Source organism: Sinocyclocheilus anshuiensis, unplaced genomic scaffold (assembly GCF_001515605.1).
Source record: "Sinocyclocheilus anshuiensis isolate Anshui unplaced genomic scaffold, SAMN03320099.WGS_v1.1 scaffold446, whole genome shotgun sequence".
Lineage (NCBI taxonomy): Eukaryota > Metazoa > Chordata > Actinopteri > Cypriniformes > Cyprinidae > Sinocyclocheilus > Sinocyclocheilus anshuiensis.
Genome location: NW_015544247.1, coordinates 2530357 through 2555509, shown reverse-complemented (window position 1 = coordinate 2555509; position 25153 = coordinate 2530357). Strand labels below are relative to the sequence as shown.

Genomic DNA, 25153 nt, shown 5'->3' with positions numbered 1-25153 from the left:
CCTTTAAATACATCTGTCAAAAGAGGTTTTGAGTGATCAAATTTGACATTTCAAACATTCAGAACGGAGGAAGCTGGTTGTGTGTTGTGGACGACTCCAATGACCACATTCTCTCTGTGTGGGACTGGCAGAGGGAGGAAAGACTTGCTGAAGTCAAGGTGAGTGCTATTCAGGATAGATATTGAACAGATATATTAGCAATGTCAACATTATGTCAACAAGAGGCGTGCAGAAATGAACTGATTCCCTTTTTTTATGCTTCTTCATGACTTTTCTTTCTCTGCCCTCACAGTGCTCCAATGAGTCAGTCTTTGTTGCTGATTTCCACCCGACAGATGCTAATATAATGGTAACCTGTGGAAAGTCACACCTTTACTTCTGGTCATTAGAAAAGGGAACTCTTGTGAAAAAACAGGGTCTTTTTGAGGTAATCTGTCATGATCCTTTGTGGTCAAATTCAGTGAATCTTTTCACTTTTTTATTGAATCAAATTGCATGTCAGATATGGTGAAATGTGCATGTACATCATGTACACTAGCAGTTGAAGGTTTAGACACATCTACTTATTCTGTATTATTACTGTTTTATACTTCTAAGAATAATAGTAGGGTCATCAAAACTATGAAATAACAAACAGAAGTATGTGAATTATATTGTGTAGTAATCAAAAATACAATTAAAACTATTTAGCTTCTGGTGCATAATGGGTTTAACTAAAAATAACTAGAATGTTACTTTTGTAAAGAAATGTATCCATTGCCATTTGTAGTTGGTAAGATTTTTGAAAGAAGTCTCTTGTGCTCACCAAGGCCGCATTTATTTGATTAAAAAAAATACAGTGAAAGCAGAAAAATTGTGAAATATTATTGCAATTTAAAATAGCTGTTTTTTTTATTCAAAATATTTTTTATTTTTTTATTATATTAATAATTTAAAATATTCATTATAAAATGTAATTTATTCATGTGATGGCAAAGCTGAATTTTTTTTCAGCCATTACTCCAGTCTTCAGTGTCATATTATTTCTTATTATTAATGTTGGTCAAGTTGTACTGCTTAATATTTTTGTGAAAACCATGATGCATTTTATCAGGATTATCTGATGCATATAAAGTTCAAAAGAACAGCATTTATTTAAAGTAGAAATTTTTCGTGACATTATAAATGTCTGCACTGTCAACTTTTGGTCAATTTAATGCATCCTTGCTAAAGTATTAATTTCTTAAAAAAAAAAAAAAAAGTTTAAGCTTAAGCCTTTTAGATCCAAAGGCTCTCAGGTTCCTGAGAAACTTAAATTCAGTTAGATGTGCCCAAACATTTCACTGGTAGTGTAGTTGTGGACTATGAAAAACATGTAATCTCTGTCTTTTGTGTGATACATCTATTGCATTTCTGCTTTAAAAATAAAGTCATATTTATGTTTCTTGCAGAAACAAGAGAAGCCCAAGTTTGTATTGTGTGTGACTTTTTCAGAAAATGGCGAAGCCATCACTGGAGACTCGAGTGGAAATATACTTGTGTGGGGCAAAGGTAAAAGAATAAAAAGTTTATTATTATGGAGTTATTTATTGATTTATCTGAACATTTTGCGAAAACCTACCTCCATTGAATTGTGTAAAATATCTTCTTTATAAAATACAATTATGAATGCTGTACAGCATAACAGCTGTGTGTTATCTAAGGTTGACCCTGCTGCCAACAAAAGATTCTTTATTAGTGATAATAAAAGAGAGATTGTGCTCCATTTTTACACAAACCAATAAGACTCTTCATGTAGCCTGTGAACACCTTTGATTATCTGATATACTGATGATGATGGTTTCCATTTTTGTAACAGTCGGTTTATATAATGCATGTTTTCTGGTCATGGTTCACAGGATCTAATCGTATTAGCTTAGCCATTCAGGGAGCACATGAGGCAAGCGTCTTTGCACTTTGCATGTTGAGAAATGGGACGCTGGTCTCAGGCGGGAAGGACCGTAAACTCATCTCCTGGGACGAAAATTATCATAAGATTCAAACGGTGGAGGTAAGGCATCTACATAGGTATAATTTTGCAGTATGCAGTATGCATTTGTATGCTTGAATAGTAGTACCAATCAAGCAGGCAACCATAATTTACCAGCTGTTTTGTATGTTACTCTCAGGTGCCTGAGTTATATGGCCCTATTCGGACTGTGGCTGAAGGACGAGGAGAAACGGTTCTTATTGGCACTACCAAAAACTATGTCCTGCAAGGCAATCTGGATGGGGAGTTCATACCCATCACCCAGGTAAGTTAACCAGTGTAAATACAAAATTTCATGAGTAACCAGTGTTTTCTGTGACCCGCCAGGTGTGTTGAGAAGATACTGTATATAATATACATAACATATGGAATTATTAACTTATTAAATTATAGCATAATTATTAAGTAATTTCTAATCTGTTTTCTGTTTGATATTGTATATAAATTGGATATTGGATATTGATTATGCTCATTTCTCATTATTTTAACATTTAGATGAGACCTTTCTTATCATCTAACACTCAGAGTTAATCTTTCCAATTTATTTATTATAGAATAATAATAATTATAATTTAAAATAAAACAATACTAATTAAATTTTTTTTAGTATATAATATTTAGTATATAATGAATATTTTATATAAAATATTTAATAATATATTAAATATATAAATAATTATTTATTTAGTCTATTTAATACATTTTTTAAATATGTAAATAAATAAATGTTAAATCTTTAGGATATAATTTTATTAGGATAAAATAAATGTCCATTTTTAATAATGAACATTTTAATTAAAATTTTATTTTTTCTATGTTACAATTTTAAATTAAATGTAGTTTTTTAAAATTATATTTTAAATGTTTTAATTAAATTATTTACAAAGTAATTATTAGAGAAGAGCTGATCTGTATTGGTCAATACTGGGTATATATTTGATATTTATTATGGTCCCCTGTTTTTACATTTACACTAATGTAAAATGAATCTTTACAAACAAAAATTATTGAAATATTTTCTATAAAAAGTTTTAAATGATAAATAATTTAATAACACTTAAATATTTAGCAAATCTCAAAATGAACATCCATTTTCATAAATGCCTAAATTCACTTGTAGCATTTAAAACATCCATTTTTTGTGGGTATTAAATAAAATAGCATGAAATAATTATTACCTTATCAGTATCGGCCAGAATATTAATATTAGTAGTGTAAGTTAATGTGTCTCTGGCCCTCTAAATGTTGAAAATGTTTGTTGTAGAACAAAGTTTATTCCCTTCTATGTTGAAACAAAATGAATCCTTTTTTGGGTAAAAGGGTAATTCAGTTTGTGGTTCTAAAACAGAATGCATTTGATGTTTTAAACTTTCTTTGAAACTTCAATTCAAACCAAATTGATGCCACCCACACTGCTATTTAAGTCTGTTGACTGTTTGATCGTCAGAGCCACACAGATGAGTTATGGGGCCTGACTGTACATCCGCTGAAGCATCAGTTCCTCACCTGTGGCCATGACAAGCACGTCTGCCTGTGGGACTCTGCCTCTCATCAGCCCATCTGGACCAAAACATTGGAGGTGAGCAGCCCGCCTCGGTAGGATTCACTTACATTACCGTAGTCTCATCTCACAGCTCACACATCAGTTTCTTATTATTGAAACCCTTGTCCCTACTGCAACTGTAATGAAATGAGCTCTGCTGTTCCTTGGGCTGAGATGTAACCGTATTTGTGCTGACATGATGTTTGATTGAGCGTGTATGTGTTTCCCTCACGGACAGGACGCCGCGCAGTCGGCCGGCTTCCACCCTTCTGGAGCGACAGTTGCTATAGGAACGCAGACGGGCAGGTGAGGCGATTCATTTTCATCAACGGGGTCCCTGACACATCATTACAATTCAGAAAAGGGGTCTAATAGAGTGTTACATGGAAGACCCCAACACGTATTATTATGCTAATGCAACACAGGAACACAATACCCTCCCAGTGGCATTGTTCAGCAGTCTTTGATTTCTTTTTCTTCACTAAGAATCCTGATAATGGCTTTGGATGAAGAGTCTAACGTTCGTTCTGTTTCAGGTTTCTTTAGACCTGTGCGTTTAATATTGTCCTTTCACTCATTCTCAATCTGTGCAGGTGGCTTGTGCTCGATACCGAATCGAAGGATCTTGTCACGGTGCACACAGACGGGAACGAACAGCTGTCGGTTATGCGCTTTTCTCCAGGTTAGAGTTAGTTCTCCCAGCAGCCTTTTCACTGCTTGCTGGGAAAACATTAGGATGTTAGCCAAAAACTAGCACTCATTAAAGTCTCTGGAATTGATTAAGTTGAAAACCCTCGGTTATTCTTTCCAGATGGTCATTTCCTTGTGATCGGGTCACATGACAACTACATCTACATTTATGCTGTGGCAGAAAATGGAAAGAAATACAGTAGAGTTGGAAAGTGCTCAGTAAGTAATGTGTGTTTATGAAAAAAAGATATGACTTATTTGTATAACAAATGTGTAATAGATTATCATAGACCACACATGAGATAATAGACTAGCTGATTCTACCCGTGTTTTTTATTAGTGTTTATATACCAATACGGTATTTATTAATATCTTGAAATGGCTTTTATTTTTATATTTTCAGTTGTACTTTTTTTATTTATATTTCAGCTTTTTATTTATTAATGTAAATTAATTTCAATAGTTTTAGTTAACAATAAACCTGCCACATTATTTTTTCTGTTCATATAGACACAAACACACATCTGTCTCCTCAAATGAATGTTGTTTTTTATGTTTGTATCCACTGTCTTATATTTTCAGTTTTACTTTTAATTTGTAGATTTATTAATTGTCTTTTAAACATATTTTTTTTATTTATATTTCAGCTTTATTTTGATTAATGAAAATGATTTTCAATAGTTTTAGTTAACAACAATAAACACTGGCACATAATTTTTTCTCTTCACATACACAAACACACATCTGCCTCCTCAAATTAATTTTGTTTTTTATGTTTGTATCCACTGTCTGTTATTGCTCACAGGGTCATTCTAGTTTCATCACCCATCTGGATTGGTCTGTGGATTCTCAGTACTTGGCATCCAACTCAGGGGACTATGAGATCCTTTACTGTGAGTATCTATAAGTATCTTTACTGTGAAAGCAGAGTGAAATAGACAGTTGCTCTGACAGTTCATTTGTAATTCAATCAGTGCAAGTATGGCTACATTTAACTCGTGATGTACTGAATAAGGATTTTTACAAATCATTTTTACTCAAAATGTCTATCCTATGAAATATTATAGTGTAGAAAAATGTGTATTTGTTATAAAAATATAAAATGCTATATGAAAGTGTTATAAAAATGCCTTTTTAAGACTTTATTACATATTTTTCCAGGTCTATAAATTGCACTTATAAAATCAGGCATCCTCATATATCCATGTTTTCCAAGACTGTGGGAACCCTGGTTCTTCAAAGAAAAAAAAAAACTTGTTGAGGAGTGAATTAAAACAAGTGATATCATTGGCCTTAGCTTATTTTAATGATATTTTTCTCTTTTTTAAACATTTCAGGTAATCTTGAGGCCCCCTAGTGTTTGAGAACCACTGAGTTAAATCGATCTGTTTATACTATTAATTCATTAACTGATACACATTATTGTCTTTCAGGGATTCCTTCTGTGTGCAAGCAAGTAGTGAGTGTGGAGACCACCCGGGATATTGAATGGGCCTCTTTCACCTGTACTCTGGGCTTCCATGTTTTTGGTAAGGTTAATGTTTTATGTCATGGATCGCAGTGTAAAATAATAATAATTCTTTAAAACCAGCTTTATTTGTAACGATAGTAAACAAATATAGCTAAATTGAACAAATCACATGTATCCATAGCTGCATAAGAGCGTTAGTTTTGTAGCGTTGTCTTTTATGAATGTAAGTGTACAGCCATAAATCCATAAGGAAATATACAGTATATTCTGTTTGTGTTACTCTCCAGGACTGTGGCCGGATGGCTCAGATGGTACTGATATCAATGCTGTGTGCAGTTCAAATGCAAAGAGGCTGCTCGTCACTGGAGACGACTTTGGAAAAGTTCACCTCTTCTCATTCCCTTGCTCTCAGTCCCGAGTAAGAACCAGCACTAAATCTTAAACATCAGAGAGATAGTGTTCATTTTAGTACCAAATAATGCTAATATATGGTATTATTTCTCTCTATCCACCTCTGCAGGCTCCTAGTCACATCTGCGGTGGACACAGCAGCCACGTCACCAATGTTAACTTCTTACATGATGACAGCCACTTAATCTCTACAGGAGGGAAGGACATGAGCGTAATGCAGTGGCGTGTGGTGTAAAACGACCACTGTCACACTGAACTTCCTTATTTTTCTAGGATCAAGTGGCTTGGGAAAGCATAAGTGGGGCCATCGACTACAGAGTAAAGTGGAGTCTCAGTTTTATTTGCCTTTAAATTGATCTCAGGACACCAATATTTGAAGTGACTCTCTGTTTTGACTGTCTCGCACGTTTCCTAGGCTATGAAAGAGATGCTTTGTGATATAAACCCATCTCTGTAGCTTTGAATAACAAACTAAAGAATCTGCTCTACAGGACAAAGTTAAATGTGATGCCAAAGCACATTGGGAATGAATAGTCCAGTCCAGTTTATATTAGAACAATATATGTGCTCAAAGCACTGACCAATCATAACACTGTCGTAACTTCTGAGGTATCATTTAGAGTCTTAAAAATACCATCAGTTATACTCTATCACACTGACTGTGTTTTGATAAATAGCACGTTAACCATCATTTTGTACTAAAATTAGCCTCCATAATGATCTTTTATTAACTTTTGCTTCCACCGTATGGTACGTTGCGGTATTGCAGCCACCTTCCCACTGCTGAATTTATTATATCCTCTGCTGTAGTCAAATACTTAAGGCGTTTCATGGATTTAAACTGTAATAGAAGTACAAAAATATTCAATCAGAAATCATCAAAATCCTCTCAAGGACGAAAAATAGCATGAGTTTGGGAAACAAAGTGACTGTACTGCAAAATGATCAAGGCCTTCACTGACTTTCACTTGCTAAATCACTACAGCCATCAATCACTGATTTAGTTTAATCCTCAGTCTGACATCAAATCTGTTTTGTGCATCAACTAGCTTAACTAAACGCCATCATGTAGTGCACATTTACATTAGAGTTAAGCTCCATTTTCATAACCTCCGCTTGAGTAACATGATTGAGCAGTTACAGTCAAATGACTGTAGTATTAATAATAAAACTAAGCATGCACAAGCTTGTTTAACTGTCTAATCTATTTTTCCATATTCATTGTCGGATATATAGCATAGCCATAAAAATAAAGGAAAACATGTTAGTTCTTCTGTGAAATATGAGAAAGTTTTGTTTTTGACCAAATAGGTTTGTTGGATCAAGGTTGGAGTGATATTTTGAAGGATAATGTCTACAACCACATGACAATATTACGTTATATGAATGTATAATAAAATGGGGAAAATCAGTCCTTTCACCTTAGAAAAATGTTTTGTAATAATGTGTCCTCCAAACAGAAAAAAAAATAATAATAAAAATTCAGGAACAACCACCCAAATGGAACAAGAGGGTCTGAAAGTCATATTGAAAACACATATGTTGTTTCTCCAAACCCTTTACACTCTACACTGTCATGCCCTGGCCAGCAGCAGACGTAGCCTAGTCATAAACATCATTTATCATCAAACAAAAGTAATGTGTTTATACCTGTTTATACAACAGAACCAAATGAGCATGAATAACAGGAAGAGGAGGAATAACTGTAACCCAATGAGGCAGGGCTCAGAGGAAGTTGCAATGCGGCATTTTGGCCACCAGCGGCCGCTGTTCTGCGCGTTTGTTTTTAAACTATTCCCAATAAGCTCCTTTCTCATTGTCATCATAACACGGTGGAGGAAAATGGCAACTCCAGTGCACATTTGCAGCCCGCAATTCAGATCGGTGTTGTAGGCGCGACCATGAGCTAAACATGGGATATGTTTTATTCCGCTGTGGTGACAGAGAGCGATATGCTGTAGATCTTTCGAGACATCTACATTGCTTCTGATCCAAGGTCTGGCTGTGCATCGCTGGATGAGCATACATTCAAGCTGACCATTGTTTTATGGAATAGTACACGTGTTGTATTTATACTCATTAAAATACATATTTATGCGCTGATAGCTTTACATACAGCGGCTCGCCTATGTGGCTTTGCTAAGTTTCTTTTTTCACCTTTTGAATTATTTATTGCATCCATATATTCGTGGGGATATCATCAGAAAATGAGGTAAGCAGCCCAATGCGTTGACACCGCATGTAAATATTCATTTATACATGAAAATGTATTGATGTATATAAATATATCTATTGCTATATACATTTATGTATTATATAGCGCTTGACACTCTGTCAAACCTTGTGAGCTCCCTACCCAGACAGCTATTTGGGTGTTCTGTTAGCAAAGGGGATTTTGATTCTTTTCAGTGATTTGAATCTTTTTAAATCAGTTCATGAAAAAGATTCGTTCACTCATTCGTTTAGTGACTCTTTTTGGAAGGTTCACCGTTACGCCAGTAGGAGGCGACAAGCGAGGGGCCTTTCAATGTGTTATGCAAATCATGAAATAATTTACTTAACCAGTGAGTTAAAAAAAAAAAGCATGTTCGAGATTAAAATAAGTCTTGTTAGCCTTTTACCATTTGTAGGCTACAAATCTGCCAGTTAAGTCTCTAGAAATAGTGTTTACATCAAGAGTGAAGATAACTGTTTTGTTTTTTTTTAATGAGCTGCAGTTATTTCGTTTTCCGCTTTAAATTCTCTCGGTCTTTAAACTAAAGGCAGTTGGAAAAATAGTTTTGAAAGTGTTTCTAACCATATCGTTCGTCTGTCATTATCGTTATAGATGTGGTGTGGAGTAATAACGTTAGCTATTTGGTGTGAATGTGGCTTCATCGTAAGTGTTTTCCCGACAAATAAAAATAAAGCAGATCTATCTGTCAGCCGATCCTACAAACAACATATCTGTTCATTCAGTGAGATGTCAAGTTTAGATTCAAGTGACTAATTTAATGAAGAAATGTTCCTATTCCTTCAGAAAGTCCAAACAATTCAATGCTAATTTACAGTCGGCACTCGAATGCTATTTGCTCCGGCTATAGTGCCATTTGAAAATATGAATCAGTTATGTATGGGTATGAAGAGTGATTCTTAAATTTAAACGATTCATTTGAATCATTGATTCATTCACTAACGATCCTTAGGACACGCCTAGAAATGGATCCCCAGAATGTTTTCTGAGTAGTCAGCTCATAGAATTTGGCACATAGCCACTGAAAGCTCGAGCTGAGGTCTTTTATGAGTGAGCAGATTCTTCACCTGTTTTCTGTTCTGCTGACGCCAGCGGATAGAGACAGTGTCTGGGTGTGTATTAACGCTTATTCCGTGCCGAGATCCAGAGCATTGATGCCGGTGGCCATGACAAGTTTAACTAAACTGTCCGCGGGAATTAACGTGGCCACACAGTATTTTATTTCAGTAACAAATTGAATGGAGCAGAGCACGCAAATGTCTCCACCCGTGCAGTGACTGGGTGTGTTCAGAGTCAACCTGGTAAAGACGAAAACGATGATTGTATGCTTAGTTGTGGTTTGGCAACAAATACATTTTCTTTATCTCAAATGCAAATCACAGTTACAGTGAGCAGGACATTTATCACTTCGCAACTGCAATTCTCAAAATGAAGAAAATGTAAATGAAAAAAATATATATATATTTCCCATCAGGTTTACGGTTATAATTTAAGTTATTAATAAAATGCATTGTGCTGATTGTTGATTGCCTTATGGAATTAATACAAACTATTTCTTTTTATAATTAGACATGGTGAGAATTCAGTAAAATAATTTTCACAGAGATTTCACACATTGTTTACATATGTAATTTAATCCCTTATTAAGACATTTGAATTACAAACTTGTGTACATATAGGCTATTAAATATTTCGAGATCCATAAGTGTATAGAGAGTATATCAACATCAACATGCACATACGTTTGTGCATTTATTCCAGCCTCACTGAAGTCTTCTGCATGTGTCCACTTGCGCTTTCCTTTATTCTCTCTCTCTGTCTGGACTAGAAGGAAGTCTTAAATTGTACTGGCCCCGGTTGCATTCTTGCCAACAGGAAACTGAGGAACTGGTTCAGTGGAATGATTTATTCAACCCTTGACTCTCTGAGCAGAAGTCTTTACTTCACAATGTAGGCTATTTTTAGCAGTAGTGCTCCAATATGGTAAGGTTAAAGCATTCACTCCCATGTTGGCAGGAAGCAGTGAGTTAATGAAATGAGCTGTTTATACAATAGGTATGAGATCAGTTGATTAGGTGAATCGTACAGCCACTGAGACACATTGATTGTGTTGGTTTACGTGTGTATGAGTTCATTTGTGTCAACAGTATATAGAAGATCCTGCTTTTGTGTAAACATCTGAATGTTACACATGCCAGTTGTCTCTTCAGGTTGAAACACTTCTGTCAGACTTGCTAGTTGTCAGTTATGCTCAATTTGTTCTCTGTAATCTGTGACGATATTTTGTGATTTTTTGACTTGCCGAGCTAAAGCAAATGTATTTTCTCGAAGCGGTTCCTCTTGCGTAATTTATCTGAGACCCCAAAGATGTATCAAATCCAGCTGTCATGATTCACTCGTTTTCCATGAACCAAGAGCCTCATCTGTCAGCACAAACTCATTTTTACTACAGCGTGGCACTACATTTTATTGAGCCACAGTATATATGTAATTCTTAAAAGTGTCATTATCAGCTTATGAAATATTTGGTATCTGCAAAAATAAATGCTGTTTTTAGAGTATGTAAATCCTGGAGGTTTTTAGAGTACGAGCACAGCCTCTAGACGAGAAGTTAAAACAATCACACGCTCCTTGTTGAGGTTTTGTTACCATGCAACCATTGTAGACAGATCAACGAAAAATAAATCTCATGTACAGAGCTTTTTTTATTTGATAAAAAAATAAACAAGAAACAAGATATTGTGGTCATGAATTAAGAACTTGATTCCTTAGTTTTTGTTGAATTGTGGCCACAATTAAAGTAGATTGAAACCGGTAAAACTAAAACAAGGGAACAAATGATAAGAATCAAACATGACCACAATTTAAACAAAACTTGGTAACTAATTAATAAAACATGGCCACACACACACTCACACACACACAGTCGTGGGAAGTGGGAACAAATTCTTAATTGGTGGCCATAATATCTTTTTATTTTTTGCATGTGATGTACAGCCCGTACATCTATGCTTAAAGAGTCGGTTGTTGTTATGTATCGGTCAATATAAACTCACAGAGTTATTAGTTAGAATCATTTTAATGAATCTTTAATAAATAAAATCATTTAAATAAATAAAAATAATTCTAATTTTACCATGGTATATGTACTAAACCCACTTTGGACCACATGAAATGTTTTAAATGTGGGTGTTCATATAACAATTTTAGGTTTAGTTACACACACACACACACACACAAAATCACTAAACTGAGTGATTTAACCTAAACAAGACAAATATCTTTTCTTCCAGTGAATACCAGCAGCCTTCTTGTTTGTTCTGGAAAGCTGAATGAATGAGCATATGTGTGCGTCTTAAGGATCATGTGGCTCTTTCTCGGCTGTATTTCTTTTGTAGAGAGAGACTCCTTTAAGGCACAGACCGCCTTCCAATCCTTTGAGTGGATAAGAATGGATGTGAGCAGGACAAGGTGACTGGTCCTTATCTGTCACATGCTTCACTTGCTCTCTCTCGCTCTCATTCTCTCGTTTTCTTCTCCTACCCTCCTTCACCCTCTTTTCTCTCTCACACACTCCCTGTTCTTGCATTATTGTATCTCGGAAATGAGTGTGCTCTGTGTTTTACCTAGCTGAGAGGATGAGGGATGAACTAGGCACAGAATTTTTTCTCTCTGATCCCCCCTCCTATTCCCTGTTTTCTTTTTGTTTCATCCGACTGTGAGGAATTTTCTTTCTCCTTGGTGTCTGCGGAGCTTCAACTTCCCGATATGTATTCTTTTGATGACTATGGGTAAGAATTTGTCCTGTGTGGTTTTTGTTATTACCCTGTTTTCTGAGTTCCTCTGAGGATTATTGGACGTTTCGCTTTAAAAAAAAAAAAGTTGGTTTGAACAACCCGAGTGGCTTTTAGTGTGTTAACTTTGTGATTTTTTTCCCCACCAGCTATTCCCTCAGTGGAATGAGCTTATTAATCTACAAAAACATGCTTGGGTTCAATAGCTACAGAGTAGGAGTCCCAAACCCACTCCATGTTTTACTGTTGAGTCATTTAGCATTTTGAAAAAAACATGGGTTTATATAAGAAACCAGGACACTGGGTTGGAGTTTTCAGTCTGCATTTTTATAGCATTGTGAGTTTTTATCCTGCAACTGTTTCTTGCAGATTGTTTTAGGGCAAGATGATGTACAGTAAAGCAGTTTTGTGTAGATGTTTTGAATGTGTATGCTCGTCGAAATGTGAGCCAGAATATTTTGAGATTTCTTGGCTTAATGGACACTTAAAACCAGAAAAGAAACGAGTTAGGAAAGATAGTTTACAGTAAATGAGAATGTGATGTCCCACAACTGGGAAGAACTCCAGGCAGTCAACATCAGCTGGAGCTGTGTGCCATGTAGGGACAAAAGTGTGGTAAGCCTTGCATTTGATCCAAAGCAAAGCCAAATTTGTGGTACAACTCTTTCACCAAAGCTCTTTATTTTGCTTCAGAGACAACAACTTGGAAAGTACTGACAGTGACAAGTCACTCATGGTATTAGAGACTGTACACATGGTAACCTATTAGTAACTGGTGAAGGCAAAGCAATTTGTTGAAACTAGACTGACTACACAGCTCCTTCCTCTTTCTTTCACCCTCTGGCTGTTTTCCTTCTATATTTGTCTCTTAAAAAGAGTGTAACCCAGTACAGGCCTATTTTCGCTACTGATTGCTAGCGCGCTGGTAATTCAGAGTATTTTCCTTTCAGGATAAGGATTAGTTAAGAGTGTCCGGCACCTGGTATACAGTGACCAGAATGTGGGGGAAGGGTGCGGGCCATTTGTCCACTTTTCTCATCATCAAGGAAACCGCTTCCTAGCTCATTATCATGATCTGATGTCTACTTTTATTCTAGTGAACTGCATGTCTCTCTATTGCGTAAGGTGTTTCGCTTGCTTTTAGAAGTTATCAGTTGTGATAAAAGCCTGGGACCATATTCACCAAAATCTTAAAGCTAAAAGTTGCTCTTAACGTGGAAATGTAGCAGCAACTCTTAAAATTTATGAGCGTGTCACTCCTAATTTAAAAGCTTGTAAATTTTTTATTTTAAGAGTAATTCACCAAACGTATTACACTAAGCTCCAGTTTAGCAGTTATCAATCATGAAATTAAAAAATCAGTGGACTCCAATGTCTACAACTATAAAACATATATTTATTTTGATATTGAGTATCAAATAAGGTGCGTATATCTGATTTTTTTAATATTTTTTCAATTTTTTCTTCTGGGTTAATACAATACTGCACTTTCCATATCTCATATTTCCGCATCTCATATGATCTCAGATGATTTGTGTCATCATTTAAAGTAGTTTCCAGTGCTGAACCGTCTCATTTTGACAGTTCTTTGAAAGCCACGCTTGTGTAACAAAATGCTGACCTAAGTATGGTTAGTGTGTGCTCTGGTTTCTCTTTAAATGTGTGTCAGTGACAGCCTGGCTGACCGTCCGTTTCGTGACCTGCCACATACATTTCTAGTAAATTCACAAAATTATTTTTTTTACTAAAATTAGTTTTCATTTAGCTGACAAGCAAAAATAAAGTTTATTTAATAATTAATTCATTAATTAAATTAATTTAATAATCACGACTCAAGTAGGTCTATAATGTCTATGAAAGTCTAAACATTTTAATTGCACACGAGGCAGTTTTTATGCCAACTTTTTAATGATATTTATATCTCTACTACAATTCATTATTGAAACATAAACATTTAAACGGTGGCTGTAATAACAACTTGTCTTCATGACAGATATATTTAAACATACATTAAAGGGATAGTTCACCCAAAAATAAAAATTACATCATCATTTACTCAAACCTTATGTCGTTCCAAAATCCATATGATTTTACTTCCTCTTCTTGAACACAAAAGAAGATATTTTTAAAACAGTAGCCATTGACTTCCAAGAAGTCAAACTCAACAAGGTTTAGAACAACTTGAGGGTGAGTAAATTATGACATTTTGGGTGAGCTACCCTTTTAATAAAGACAACAGATTGAGTAAAAAAATAATATGAACATGAAATATAGTGCATATATTTGGCATAATGCTGATTAATGGATATCGAATGGCATTTACAAGAGGTAAAAGTAATGTTATGTGACATTGTTTACAACATTTTTTGACATCTTTAATTGAAACACTCATTAAGGGATTACATGAGAAGATATATATTTCAGTTAGATGTACGGTTTCTTTCAAATGACCTGAGTGACAAGCATACCTGAGTTCAACAGAACTGAGGCAGCCAAAGCTATTTGCCACGTCACATTAAAGAGCATCAAAACAACATTTATTAGAATTTTGTTATAAATTTAAAAGAATTTGAAAGCTCTGATTTTATATCACATCAAAGTAACAATGCACAAAGCTTAATGTGATTATTAGATGGTAGGTGTGCTACAAATAATGTTTAGTGAGTTACATTATTTGTAGCCATATAGCCATAGCATCCTAGACACTGACACAGTCAAAACGCGCCATTGGAGAAGCACTAATTAAATGTCACCGTTTCAGTCAATGATTTTCGACCCCCCAAAACATTTGGGTCAATGATTTCGGCTGAATATTGTCGGTTGCCACACTATTTTTTAAATGTATGCTGTCTTTGCTACAAATAGTAAATGAAATGTGTGTGCCAGCAATAGCATTAGAAAGCAATGTCTCATTTTCAATTCCTCTGTCACAGCTGGGTGGGGGGTTGGGCGACATGAGGTAATCCCCCTCAGGGTTAGACAAAACAACACACATCCACAGTCAGGCCGTCTCCTTACAGAGGAAAACCTGATGCTGTGATACCCGGGTGTTAGTTAGTGGGACCCTACTGTTGACCACTCACTCACTGTTGAACCTGTTTTTATTCCTTGCTTTTACTTTCTCTTCACTTTTTCATAACAGTAGAGATCATACAAACTTATGGATTGTCATTTGCGGTTTTTTGAGGATATGATGGGATTATGACGTTTGAAAATGCTTATTTAATCTTGGAACAAATCCCTAGATGATATAAAGCTTGTTTGGTTGGAAGTACGCATCTGTTGTGCTGTGCTACATCAGGTCTATTTTACGTACGTGTTTGAGATAAATTAAAGCAGGTTTGGTTAGAGGTCCAGTAGTGCGTGCGGTACAGATCTGTTTTGTGGATGTGTTTGAGAGATGAATGCTCATTCTGTCCAGTTCTGCCTACCACAGAGCCACAGTGACTCTGGGCTTCATGTGACTGGATGCAAAATCAGGTCAGTGAGATATTCTGTTCACATGATCAGCAACCTAATGCAAGGTTTAAAAGCATTTAAATGTTTGAAGAACATGTCTGAAGATGATTCATTTAACATAAATGTCATCATTTGGATACTGTTTGCTTATGTTTAGATGCTAGCATGGATCTGGAATGAACTGAATGAAGCTGTTTGTATATATACAGCATATGCCTTAATGCTTGTGTCACATATGGACACAACCAGTGGACCTCAGCTGGTTTTGCTTCACCACAATAAGTGGTGAACCAATACAGTATCAAAATTTTATCACGCAGAAGAAAAAAAGTCCTTAAGACCAAATATTAAAATGGATTAGTATTAAATATAATATCATATAATATACAGTTGGCCTAATATTAATCTCTAATAAATAATAATATTGTAGTCGGCACACATTGTGTATATCTCCTCATACGTATATTTAATGTAGTCTGTCATATTTTCTTTTATCTTGTGTAGTTTTGTTTATGTTTTTCAAGGATTTTATGCTGCACGAAACCTGTCCATGCTGACATCTGTCTAATTTGACTATCTTAAACTAAATAACAGATGAATTCACAAAATATTGTACTGTTTGTTTGGATCCACATCCTTTGATGTGAACAAAAAAGATATGGGATGCATTCTCTCCTACCTTTTCTCCTACCTTAAGATGTCCAAATAGTAGTCTAAATTTATTTTACCTGTCCAACAGTGACACCGGCCTCCCCTGAGCCCATTGAGTTTTAACAGACCCTCTAAAGCATGTGGTGAGTTTGGTGGGGGTAATTGAGAATGAATGGGGAAAAGTCACGTGAGAGGAGGCAATGCCTCCATCACGATATGATTAGATATGACTGTTTATGATCGGCTATGATTGGTTCATGCGATAAATCCTATCTCTTGTGTTTGTGCGTGTTTCGTGTTCGCAAATCAGTCTGAATGAACAATGTAATGGCATTAATAAGAAGACTAATTAAAAAAATTTGGTAAACAACTCACACAAAGTGGTTATATCTAAATATGTCAAAATAAGAATTGAAATGTCATGAAAACATGATGTATGTGAGTTTTTAGTGAGTAATCAGCTTGTGAAATTTAAATCAAATCTCAGTGTCTGTGACCAATATTTACTGAGCTTTGATGACTGATGACTGACTGATAATTAAAAGTTAACTATTTAAAAGAATAGCTGAACATAAGTTCACAAATAAAATATATTGTTTAAATTGTTACTGCCTTGAGTTATTATTTTGGAATAAATATAAAATGCTTCAAAAACTTGATGAGATTCATACTTGGCTTGAATAAATAGAATATTGATTACATTGTAAATGTAAAAATATAAAATAGAATTGTTTCTTTTCTGATAGTGTAAGGAATGTTAATTTAAAAAAGAAAATGTGAATTTACATATGATTAAAAAAAAAACTTTGAGGCCTCCTAATTTTTGCCTCCTCATATATATATATATATATAGAGCATCACTGGTTCTGCAATCGCTTGAAAGAGTTCACACTTGTTCCCAACTGGTGGCAGGCAACCCAAAATTAGTTGCAGGTTTGTTCTAAAAGTCAAAAAGTTCTAAATACGGAATAATATATATATATATATATATATATATATTATTCCGTATTTAGAACTTTTTGACTTTTAGAACAAACCTGCAACTAATTTTGGGTTGCCTGCCACCAGTTGGGAACAAGTGTGAACTCTTTCAAGCGATTGCAGAACCAGTGATGCTCACTGATTGATTATTATGAAGGGTTGGTTTATGTGGAAACTCCGCAAAAATGTTCTGTGAGGGCCCATGTTTAATTTATGTTGTTATTAAAGAAAGAGATGCTTTAGGGGAGATGTTCACTTTCGGTCCAGTGGCTTTCTTGAAAAGATGTGGTGAGTGTTTCTGTTCTACCTCCAGCAGTAAAACACAGGACATGCATTAGCTCTCAGCCTAGCCTTATCCAGCTTTCTTTAGACATTATCTTCCTCTCAGTCAAAAGCTCATATGACAAAACCATATGTAAAATTAGCAAGATTTAACTGATTATATCTCCTTAAGAATAGTTGAATGTTAACTCTTTTTTTGAAAGCATGCAGCTTAGAGAATGACAGATAATGCCACAGTCAACGTTCTGGATAAATCTAGCATTAAAAACCTAGTAGCCCTGCCTGAAACATTTAGCTGAGCACTTAAGCACATTAATTCAGAGGCAAAAAAAGACCATTAGGCCATCAGCACTGCTTTCTGCCATTGTAGCTTTAGCGGAGCCTGTGTGTATGGATGTGGATTTTGGGGGAGGGTAAATTCGACATACAATATTAAAGTTAAGTGATGTGTTTTAGGAGCTGACACACATTTGTATTTGTAGTATGTGGACACATGGCCAATGCTGCTCTTGTTTTGCAAATGTCACTGAATAAATCACATTCAAAATGTTATTTGCATTTAATAGTAGAATCATTATGGCACAGCAGCAATTATTTAATAGGATAATTATCATAATGTTTTTATTTATTCATGTTTTTATAATGATGTTTAATATTGTGAAAAAATCACTAAACAATGCACAGAGAATCATTACATTAGGATAATATTTACATCAGCATAAACTGTGGCACTAGTTGCTGACTCTAGTAAGAGTGGTCTGGTATTCAGAAATCAGACGCTATTATGCTCACTTCATCTTGAATTTTTTATTCACTAAGCTTGGTACATTGCATTCTGGGATTGCTTTCATTGCAGTAGGATATGTGTGTTGCTTCTCATGGTTTTCTAGTTTGTGACTTTTGATCTTTTTACAGAGATATGCTAACTGTTCAAACATTTGTTGTTAGTAAGATTTGTTTTTTAAATACAAAGTTCTGACATGAAACTCTAGATGGCGCAGTCCGATAGGTCTAACTCAATCTGACATAATGACATCATTATCACATGGCTGATTGGTTCTCTCTTAGCCAATGAACTCGCTGCTCAACATTCAAATATATGACTAGTGCTTGCTGTAGCAGTTGCAGCACACTTCAGAAACCCTCCACCTTCCCCAGCTACACCTGTATAGATGTGCTATGGGATGATTCATGTACATGCTATATGGGGGTTATTCCATATATGTTATATGTGCAGCAGCAGTATTCCTTACATGCTCACAGCAGCATGTTGTGGAAGTATTGGCAAGTCTCGGTACTTGCTCTGCCGCAGCAGCAGTGTAGCAGATCTATTCCACCAAGACCAAACACATTAACATTGTCATGTACATTACCATGCCAATCCCTCCGAGAGTTGTCATGACAGAAATATAAAGACTTTTATAATGTTACAAAAGATTTCTGTTTCTAATAAATGCTGTTCTTTTTAACTTTCTATTCGACAAAAAAATCCTGAAAAAAATATGATAATGGTTTCCACTAAAATATTAAGCAGCATTGATAATAATAAGAAATGTTACTTGAGCACCGATTCAGCATATTATAATGCTTTGCCATTACAGGAATAAATTACATTTTAAAATATATGTATAAAAATTTGAATATATATTAAAATATAAGAACTCTAAAAAGTTATACATTTTTAAAGTATTTCACAATATTGCAGTTTTCAGTATTTATAATCAAATAGGCCTAAATGTAGCCTTGGTGAGCATGTAAGACTTCTTTCAAAAACATTTTTAAAAAATCTTACAGACTCCAAACTTTTGAATGATAGTTTAGATCCTCATTGCTGCCACAATTTTATTGAATCAAAAGTCTTTATAGTCAAGCTAAATATTTTTAACTACTTGGCTTAACTATCATGTGTGGTTGATAAAATAAACTAGTGAGTTTTTATTTTCATGTAGTGTAGTTTGGTCTCTTATTGATATCATCAATGAATGCCAGGGAATAACGGACAATTGACAATTAGTTTGATTATGCAGGGGCCAATTTTGCTCCTGGCTAAATTCTTCTCAGTGCTCTGTGGTATTCACTTCCTCGATGTTGAGATTACTGTGTTGCAGGGGACGCTAAATCCTCAGTAATTTAGACTGTGGCGTAGAAGTCCCGATCTTACTGGAAGTCAGCCTGTAATCCAGCTTCTTAGGCCTCAGAAGCTCCCTGTGAGTGCAAGTGTCTCTCATAGGCAGAGATTTAGCTTGGTTCCCACCCTTCCCAAAATGATTACTGGGTTACAAGCTAAAAATGCCTCCCTATTTCATACAAACTCTCATTTGATTCAGCTCCATCCTCCCACACTCTAATAACAGGGGACTTCCATATTTTACTTGCTTTAGAAACATTTACAGGGCTCACTTTGTGTAGCATTTTTGCTATAAGCTAAAAATAACCCCAGCTATAATTTTAAGTGCTGCTGTTGAGTCTCAGTGTTTCATTCCCTCAAAAATGTCTTACAGTAAATAGTTTGGCATCCAAGATTTACTTTTTATTCACTAACCAGGTGCTATGTGCTCTGAAGTAGCACAGACATTTAAGTATTTAAATTAATTCATTGTCATTTGTGTCAAATTCACCTTATTTCTATGTAAATTAGGCTTATTACAGATTGCCTTGCATTGCGTTTGGTGTAATTAATGCTGTGCTGTTACCACCCGCAGAAAAAACAGGCGGTAAAAGTAATTTAATAGAGATGTTTATGTATATCTATTATTAATAATGGCAACAGTTTGTCACCAAATGATGATCAAATGATGGTGAAGAGTGTTACATCCAGGCATATATCCAGATGCATTAGACTCATCGGCTTAGAGCCAATTCAGGCACATTCTGTTATTTTCCACTGAAATCTGGCCAAACGAGGCAGTGAATATCTTGTGACCAGACATAAGCAGAGTTAGACCTTGTGTTTGGCCTCGAGCTGAGACAAATTGTTTTTTTTACATGAGATTAAAAGGAGCCTAGTCCTGTCAAGCTCTCTCTCTCTCCCTCTCTCTTTATCTCTCAGTTATTGAGACAGAGTTTGGGTGAGTGGAGACCAAGTTCACTGCGGGTGTGATGATGGCAGAAGCCAAATGGGAAATGCCCGGCTTTTCACAGCTTTTATTAATTATGGCGGCTTATCAACTGAGTCTATGGCCAATAACAGGTTTTCTCGCCCTTCTCTTACACCGTCTTGAATAAACTCAAAGTATCTTGGCTTGGAATTTGTAAAAGTTAACTACATATTTTATGTACATAAATCGACTGATGACTGGTCTTAAAGGGATAGTTCACCCAAAAAGGGAAATCAGTTCCTTTGTTCACTTTCAAATTGTTCCAGAACTGTATGATTTGTTTTTCATTTCATGAGATGCACCTGTATTATGGGCTAAAAAAAAACAAAAAACGATTTGATGAAATATGTAATAACTAAATTGTATTTTAAATAAATATAAAAATAAAATACATTTATTATTAAAATTATTATAATATCTATCTATCTATCTATATGTATTTCTTTATATTTAATAAATTAAAATAATTAAAAACCAAAAAAAAATTATTTATAAAATATATGTATATAATATATTTGATTTAATAGAAATAAACTTTTTTTTTATGATTTAAATAATAAATAAGCTTTTCATCAATTCATGAAGCCCTAAAATAAATTAATTATGAAAAAATATGTAAATTGTGTCATCATCAGAGTACTTTAGAATGTTCTGTAGTTTCACATTTTGAACATCAAAGCTCTTCTCAGCTGCTTGTCTTTTTAGTTCTGGGACAGACTATAAAGCTTTCTAAGTTTTAAATGTCCCTGACTCTGATATTTATAGCTTGCTATTACAAGATGTGTTGGTCTCTGACCCTTCAGAAGTGCAGGTTTTGTTGGACCTTTCTTTATATTTAATAAATTAAAATAATGAAAAACAAAAAAAAAATTATTTATAAAATATATGTATATAATATATTTGATTTAATAGAAAGAATCCAGAAAAAATAGTTGACCTTTTACTGTGCAGTTTTACTTCAGCTGAATCATTCATTTTTGCAGTTTGCTGTTAAAATATTTGATTGAAATATTTAGATTTTAATATATACACACACAGCCAACATGTGTATTAAACACACACACATGCATATATATATATATATATATATATACACACACACCAGTTATAAACGTTTCTCATTTGGTACACTCATATTTTTCACATATAATTAAAGTGCTCAGACTTGCACAGGTGTGTAGAACAGTCTAGAGCTCAACAAACAATTTCATAATAAAAGGCAAATAATACTCATTATGCAACAAAGTGCTGTGCAGTGGACAAATGGTGGAGTCTGGCCTGTTCCAGCACGTTCAGCAGAACTGATCACACCAATCTGCCAGGCAACAATGGCTTTGACCATGCCATCGCTTAGCAACACTCATCTCTTCCAAACTGGGGTCTTTCCTATGGCAACTGTGAGCCATCAGAAAACATTCTTACATTATATTGTGCCTGTGACATCTGAGAACTATATGCATTCACCAGGAATTCCCATGCCAATCATGTAGTGTCCTTACAAGCTCGGGTCCATGTGGCTCTCTCCATCACACATACGCTGACAAATACACGTTTACTCACTCTTATCCACATTAGAGAGCATTCAACTAATGGGGTCATAGCTGGGAGGCTCAAGAGATCCCTGTCCCATAGTGGTACTTTATGGAGTAAAAGCATTAGATGTGTGCAGCATTCAGACTCTCAGCGTGGCCTCCTTTCAGCCATTTGCCTGTCGGGCACTGCAGCAGATATACTCAAAGTGCAAAATGTGATGTTTTAGGCAAAACTGTTCAAACAGTGATCAAATATCTGTCCTTTTGGCTAGGTTTTGTTGTGTCTAATGAAGTATGACACTTTGTAAGAGTGAACCAAAGCAGCACTAGACATCTTAATGCATCACATTTCTCATCGAAAAATTGCTTTGCTCTAAATTTAGACTGCTTTAAAGTTAAAAAAACAAACCTTTTTTATTTTGTACTTTTCACGTAGCTTATCAAAGAATCAAGGTTAGATGATATAGCCACATAATCTTTCTCCATTAACAGCCATTTAGAAATAGCATAGATATATTTTAGATTTTTCATGGCAGGCTCTTAAAAGCTTGAAATGAACATTTACTTTGCACATAATGGTAGCGCAATCTGGATTCCCAAACGTTCAAAACTCTTTGACCTAAAATATTTACTTAAAATACCCCCTGAGATTTTAAATACTGTAAATATTTCAATAATATAACAAAACAATCACGTTTTCATTTAAAAAAAATATTTTGTGTATTTTTTATTTGTATGATTTAAATAATTATTAGCTTTTCATCAATTCATGAAGCCCTAAAATAAATTAATAATGAATAAATATATAAATTGTGCCATCATCAGAGTACTTTAGAATGTTCTGTAGTTTCACATTTTGAACATCAAAGCTCTTCTCAGCTGCTTGTCTTTTTAGTTCTGGGACAGACTATAAAGCTTTCTAAGTTTTAAATGTCCCTGACTCTGATATTTATAGCTTGCTATTACAAGACGTGTTGGTCTCAGACCCTTCAGCTGTGCAGGTTTTGTTGGAAAGTCTTGGCATACTGATTCTATTTGATAATGAATATTCTTGTTCCATTCGATACAGCACTGGCAAGTTTTTCCATGTTTTTTAATACATAAATAGTAGTAGAGAGAGAGGCTTTGCGTGATGTGTTATTAGAAGAAGTAAACTGAGATAGCCCAGTGTCTAAATATATTGGATGTTTATGGAAGCAAAGAGCCGTCAGGATGTAATTTATGACGACTAAGCATCATCGGTGGAGGAGAGACTGTACTTTATTTCAGACTAGCTCTAGGGGGGAGAAATGAAACCGGGAGGACAGGGAAGAAGCTGTCGTGCCACCCTCTAACCCCAGATGGATGCCAGAAATAGGCTCTGTCGTAAGGCAAGCATGAAAGACCAGAGAATGAAGAACTGAGTAGTGAATGACAGAAAATGTTGTTGCGAAAGCATTAAATGTGCAAATATGCTGTTTTAACCATTAAAAATCAGGGTGACTGATGCAGTATTATTGTATCAACATCAGGTTTTAAGTTTAAAATATATATGAATAAATTTAAATAAAACTATATTTAGGAGAAATTATATATATTTAGGTCATTTATATTGTTTTTCACAACTTTTAACTACCTTTTTGTCTTTGCTAGGTTATTTTAAATTGTCCTGCATTGTGACAAATACATTTTTAGTTTGTATTTTTTACATTTTTCATGCAATTAATGCTGCATGAATAATACAAAATGCTGTTTAAATGGATATATATATATATATATATTTTTTTTTTCTAAAAGTACTTTTTGTCATTTATCCATGACTGAGTAAAACTGAGTGACTTGAGTTATCTGCACATCAACCATGTGCAGATAAAAGCATATTTAATTGAGATGAGTTTGTGCAAACGCATCCTTTAAAAAAAAATTGTAACACTTCTTTCACTTCTCATAAATGCTTGTTGCTTTATAATGGGCTCTCTCTTCGGTAGTCCAGCCTCCTCTAAACCACTTTTTTTTATATGGTCCATGTATCCCATTTCTCTGAGTTCAGAGTGTGAATTTTCTGTTTTGGCATAATGTCACAGAACCGGTGAGTCTGATTTATCTTACTTTCGTCCTCAGGTCTATTGTTTCAAATGGCTGTATCTTATGAGTTTGTTTTAGTGTTAGTAAGAGCTGGTCATGTGCTGCTGCTCTTCCACTTATACAGGCGGGTGTGAAGAGCATGTGCGGCTGGATTTGGGCGTTTCTGTGGGAGTTGGGTGTGGTGGTTCAGTATGTTTTAGGGTATATAGGAGTGGAAATCTGCCCAGTTTAAGTTAGCACACCAACAGGAAACCCAATCTTCTTTGTGTGAACCATTCAGTGCTCTAGTGTTTTACTGCATTTCAGTCAACATCTGCAGACTCTTGAGATGTTTGGATTTTGTGAAAGGCTTGAATATAAGTTGAGTTGTTCTGATCACAATTGCTTAGTCCAGTGTGCACAAAATGCGAAAAAGACACACAAGTTTGAAGTCCATCAGTCTGATGGATCCTTCACTGAATTACCTCATTGAGTCAGTCTGTAATAATCTGACTCACTTACTGAACCACAGTATTTAAACTGATACAAGAACTGATTTTGTGTACTTAAGATTTGTCAAACTTGAACCAGCAAAATAATTTACTGACAATTATTCATATAAGTGTTAGAATACACATTAGTATTAATAAAAACTTTAAAAATTACAAATATTTATCTAATGAACTAATGAACACAATTAAATCTTTAGTTTTTTTAAAGGGGTCATATGATGTTGCTAAAAAGAACATTATTTTGTGTATTTGGTGTAATGAAATGTGTTTATGCGGTTTAAGGTTCAAAAAACATTTATTTGGGTTGAAGTGTTCTGGAACAGTGTTGTAAATACAACTTAACCACTGATTTCTAGTCGTGTCCTCTTTTGGAAGGCCAAACAAAGTAGTTTTGCTTTCACAACAAAACACAGCGTCGCACACGGTGGCCTAGAGTGAGCGGCGG

The 25153-nt window shown here is 34.9% G+C and overlaps 2 protein-coding genes across 11 annotated transcripts in view; both read left to right on the top strand.

Annotated features, from left to right (window-relative positions):
* eml1 (EMAP like 1) overlaps positions 1 to 7614 on the top strand; it is a 58901-nt gene extending 51287 nt beyond the window's left edge. For all 5 annotated transcript variants that reach the window (XM_016498573.1, XM_016498575.1, XM_016498574.1 and 2 more), the window contains 13 exons: positions 63 to 158; positions 293 to 427; positions 1431 to 1530; positions 1878 to 2029; positions 2148 to 2273; positions 3456 to 3587; positions 3790 to 3857; positions 4145 to 4233; positions 4363 to 4460; positions 5047 to 5134; positions 5675 to 5770; positions 6000 to 6130; positions 6233 to 7614. In XM_016498573.1, coding sequence (XP_016354059.1) covers positions 63 to 158; positions 293 to 427; positions 1431 to 1530; positions 1878 to 2029; positions 2148 to 2273; positions 3456 to 3587; positions 3790 to 3857; positions 4145 to 4233; positions 4363 to 4460; positions 5047 to 5134; positions 5675 to 5770; positions 6000 to 6130; positions 6233 to 6358 — 1437 coding nt within the window. In that variant the 3' untranslated portion in view covers positions 6359 to 7614. The remainder of the gene's footprint in view (positions 1 to 62; positions 159 to 292; positions 428 to 1430; positions 1531 to 1877; positions 2030 to 2147; positions 2274 to 3455; positions 3588 to 3789; positions 3858 to 4144; positions 4234 to 4362; positions 4461 to 5046; positions 5135 to 5674; positions 5771 to 5999; positions 6131 to 6232) is intronic.
* Positions 7615 to 7961: 347 nt separating this feature from the next.
* The window catches only part of LOC107697733 (ena/VASP-like protein), a 35026-nt gene continuing 17834 nt past the window's right edge, over positions 7962 to 25153 (top strand). Inside the window, exons 1-2 of one of the 6 annotated variants that reach the window (XM_016498561.1) lie at positions 7962 to 8119; positions 8328 to 8335. In XM_016498561.1, the coding sequence (XP_016354047.1) occupies positions 8331 to 8335 (5 nt within the window). In that variant the 5' untranslated portion in view covers positions 7962 to 8119; positions 8328 to 8330. Of the gene's footprint in view, positions 8120 to 8327; positions 8336 to 9363; positions 9469 to 11889; positions 12148 to 15295; positions 15463 to 15518; positions 15631 to 24182; positions 24222 to 25153 lie in introns of those variants that run through there. The other 5 variants (XM_016498563.1, XM_016498564.1, XM_016498559.1 and 2 more) reach the window with 5 other exon arrangements.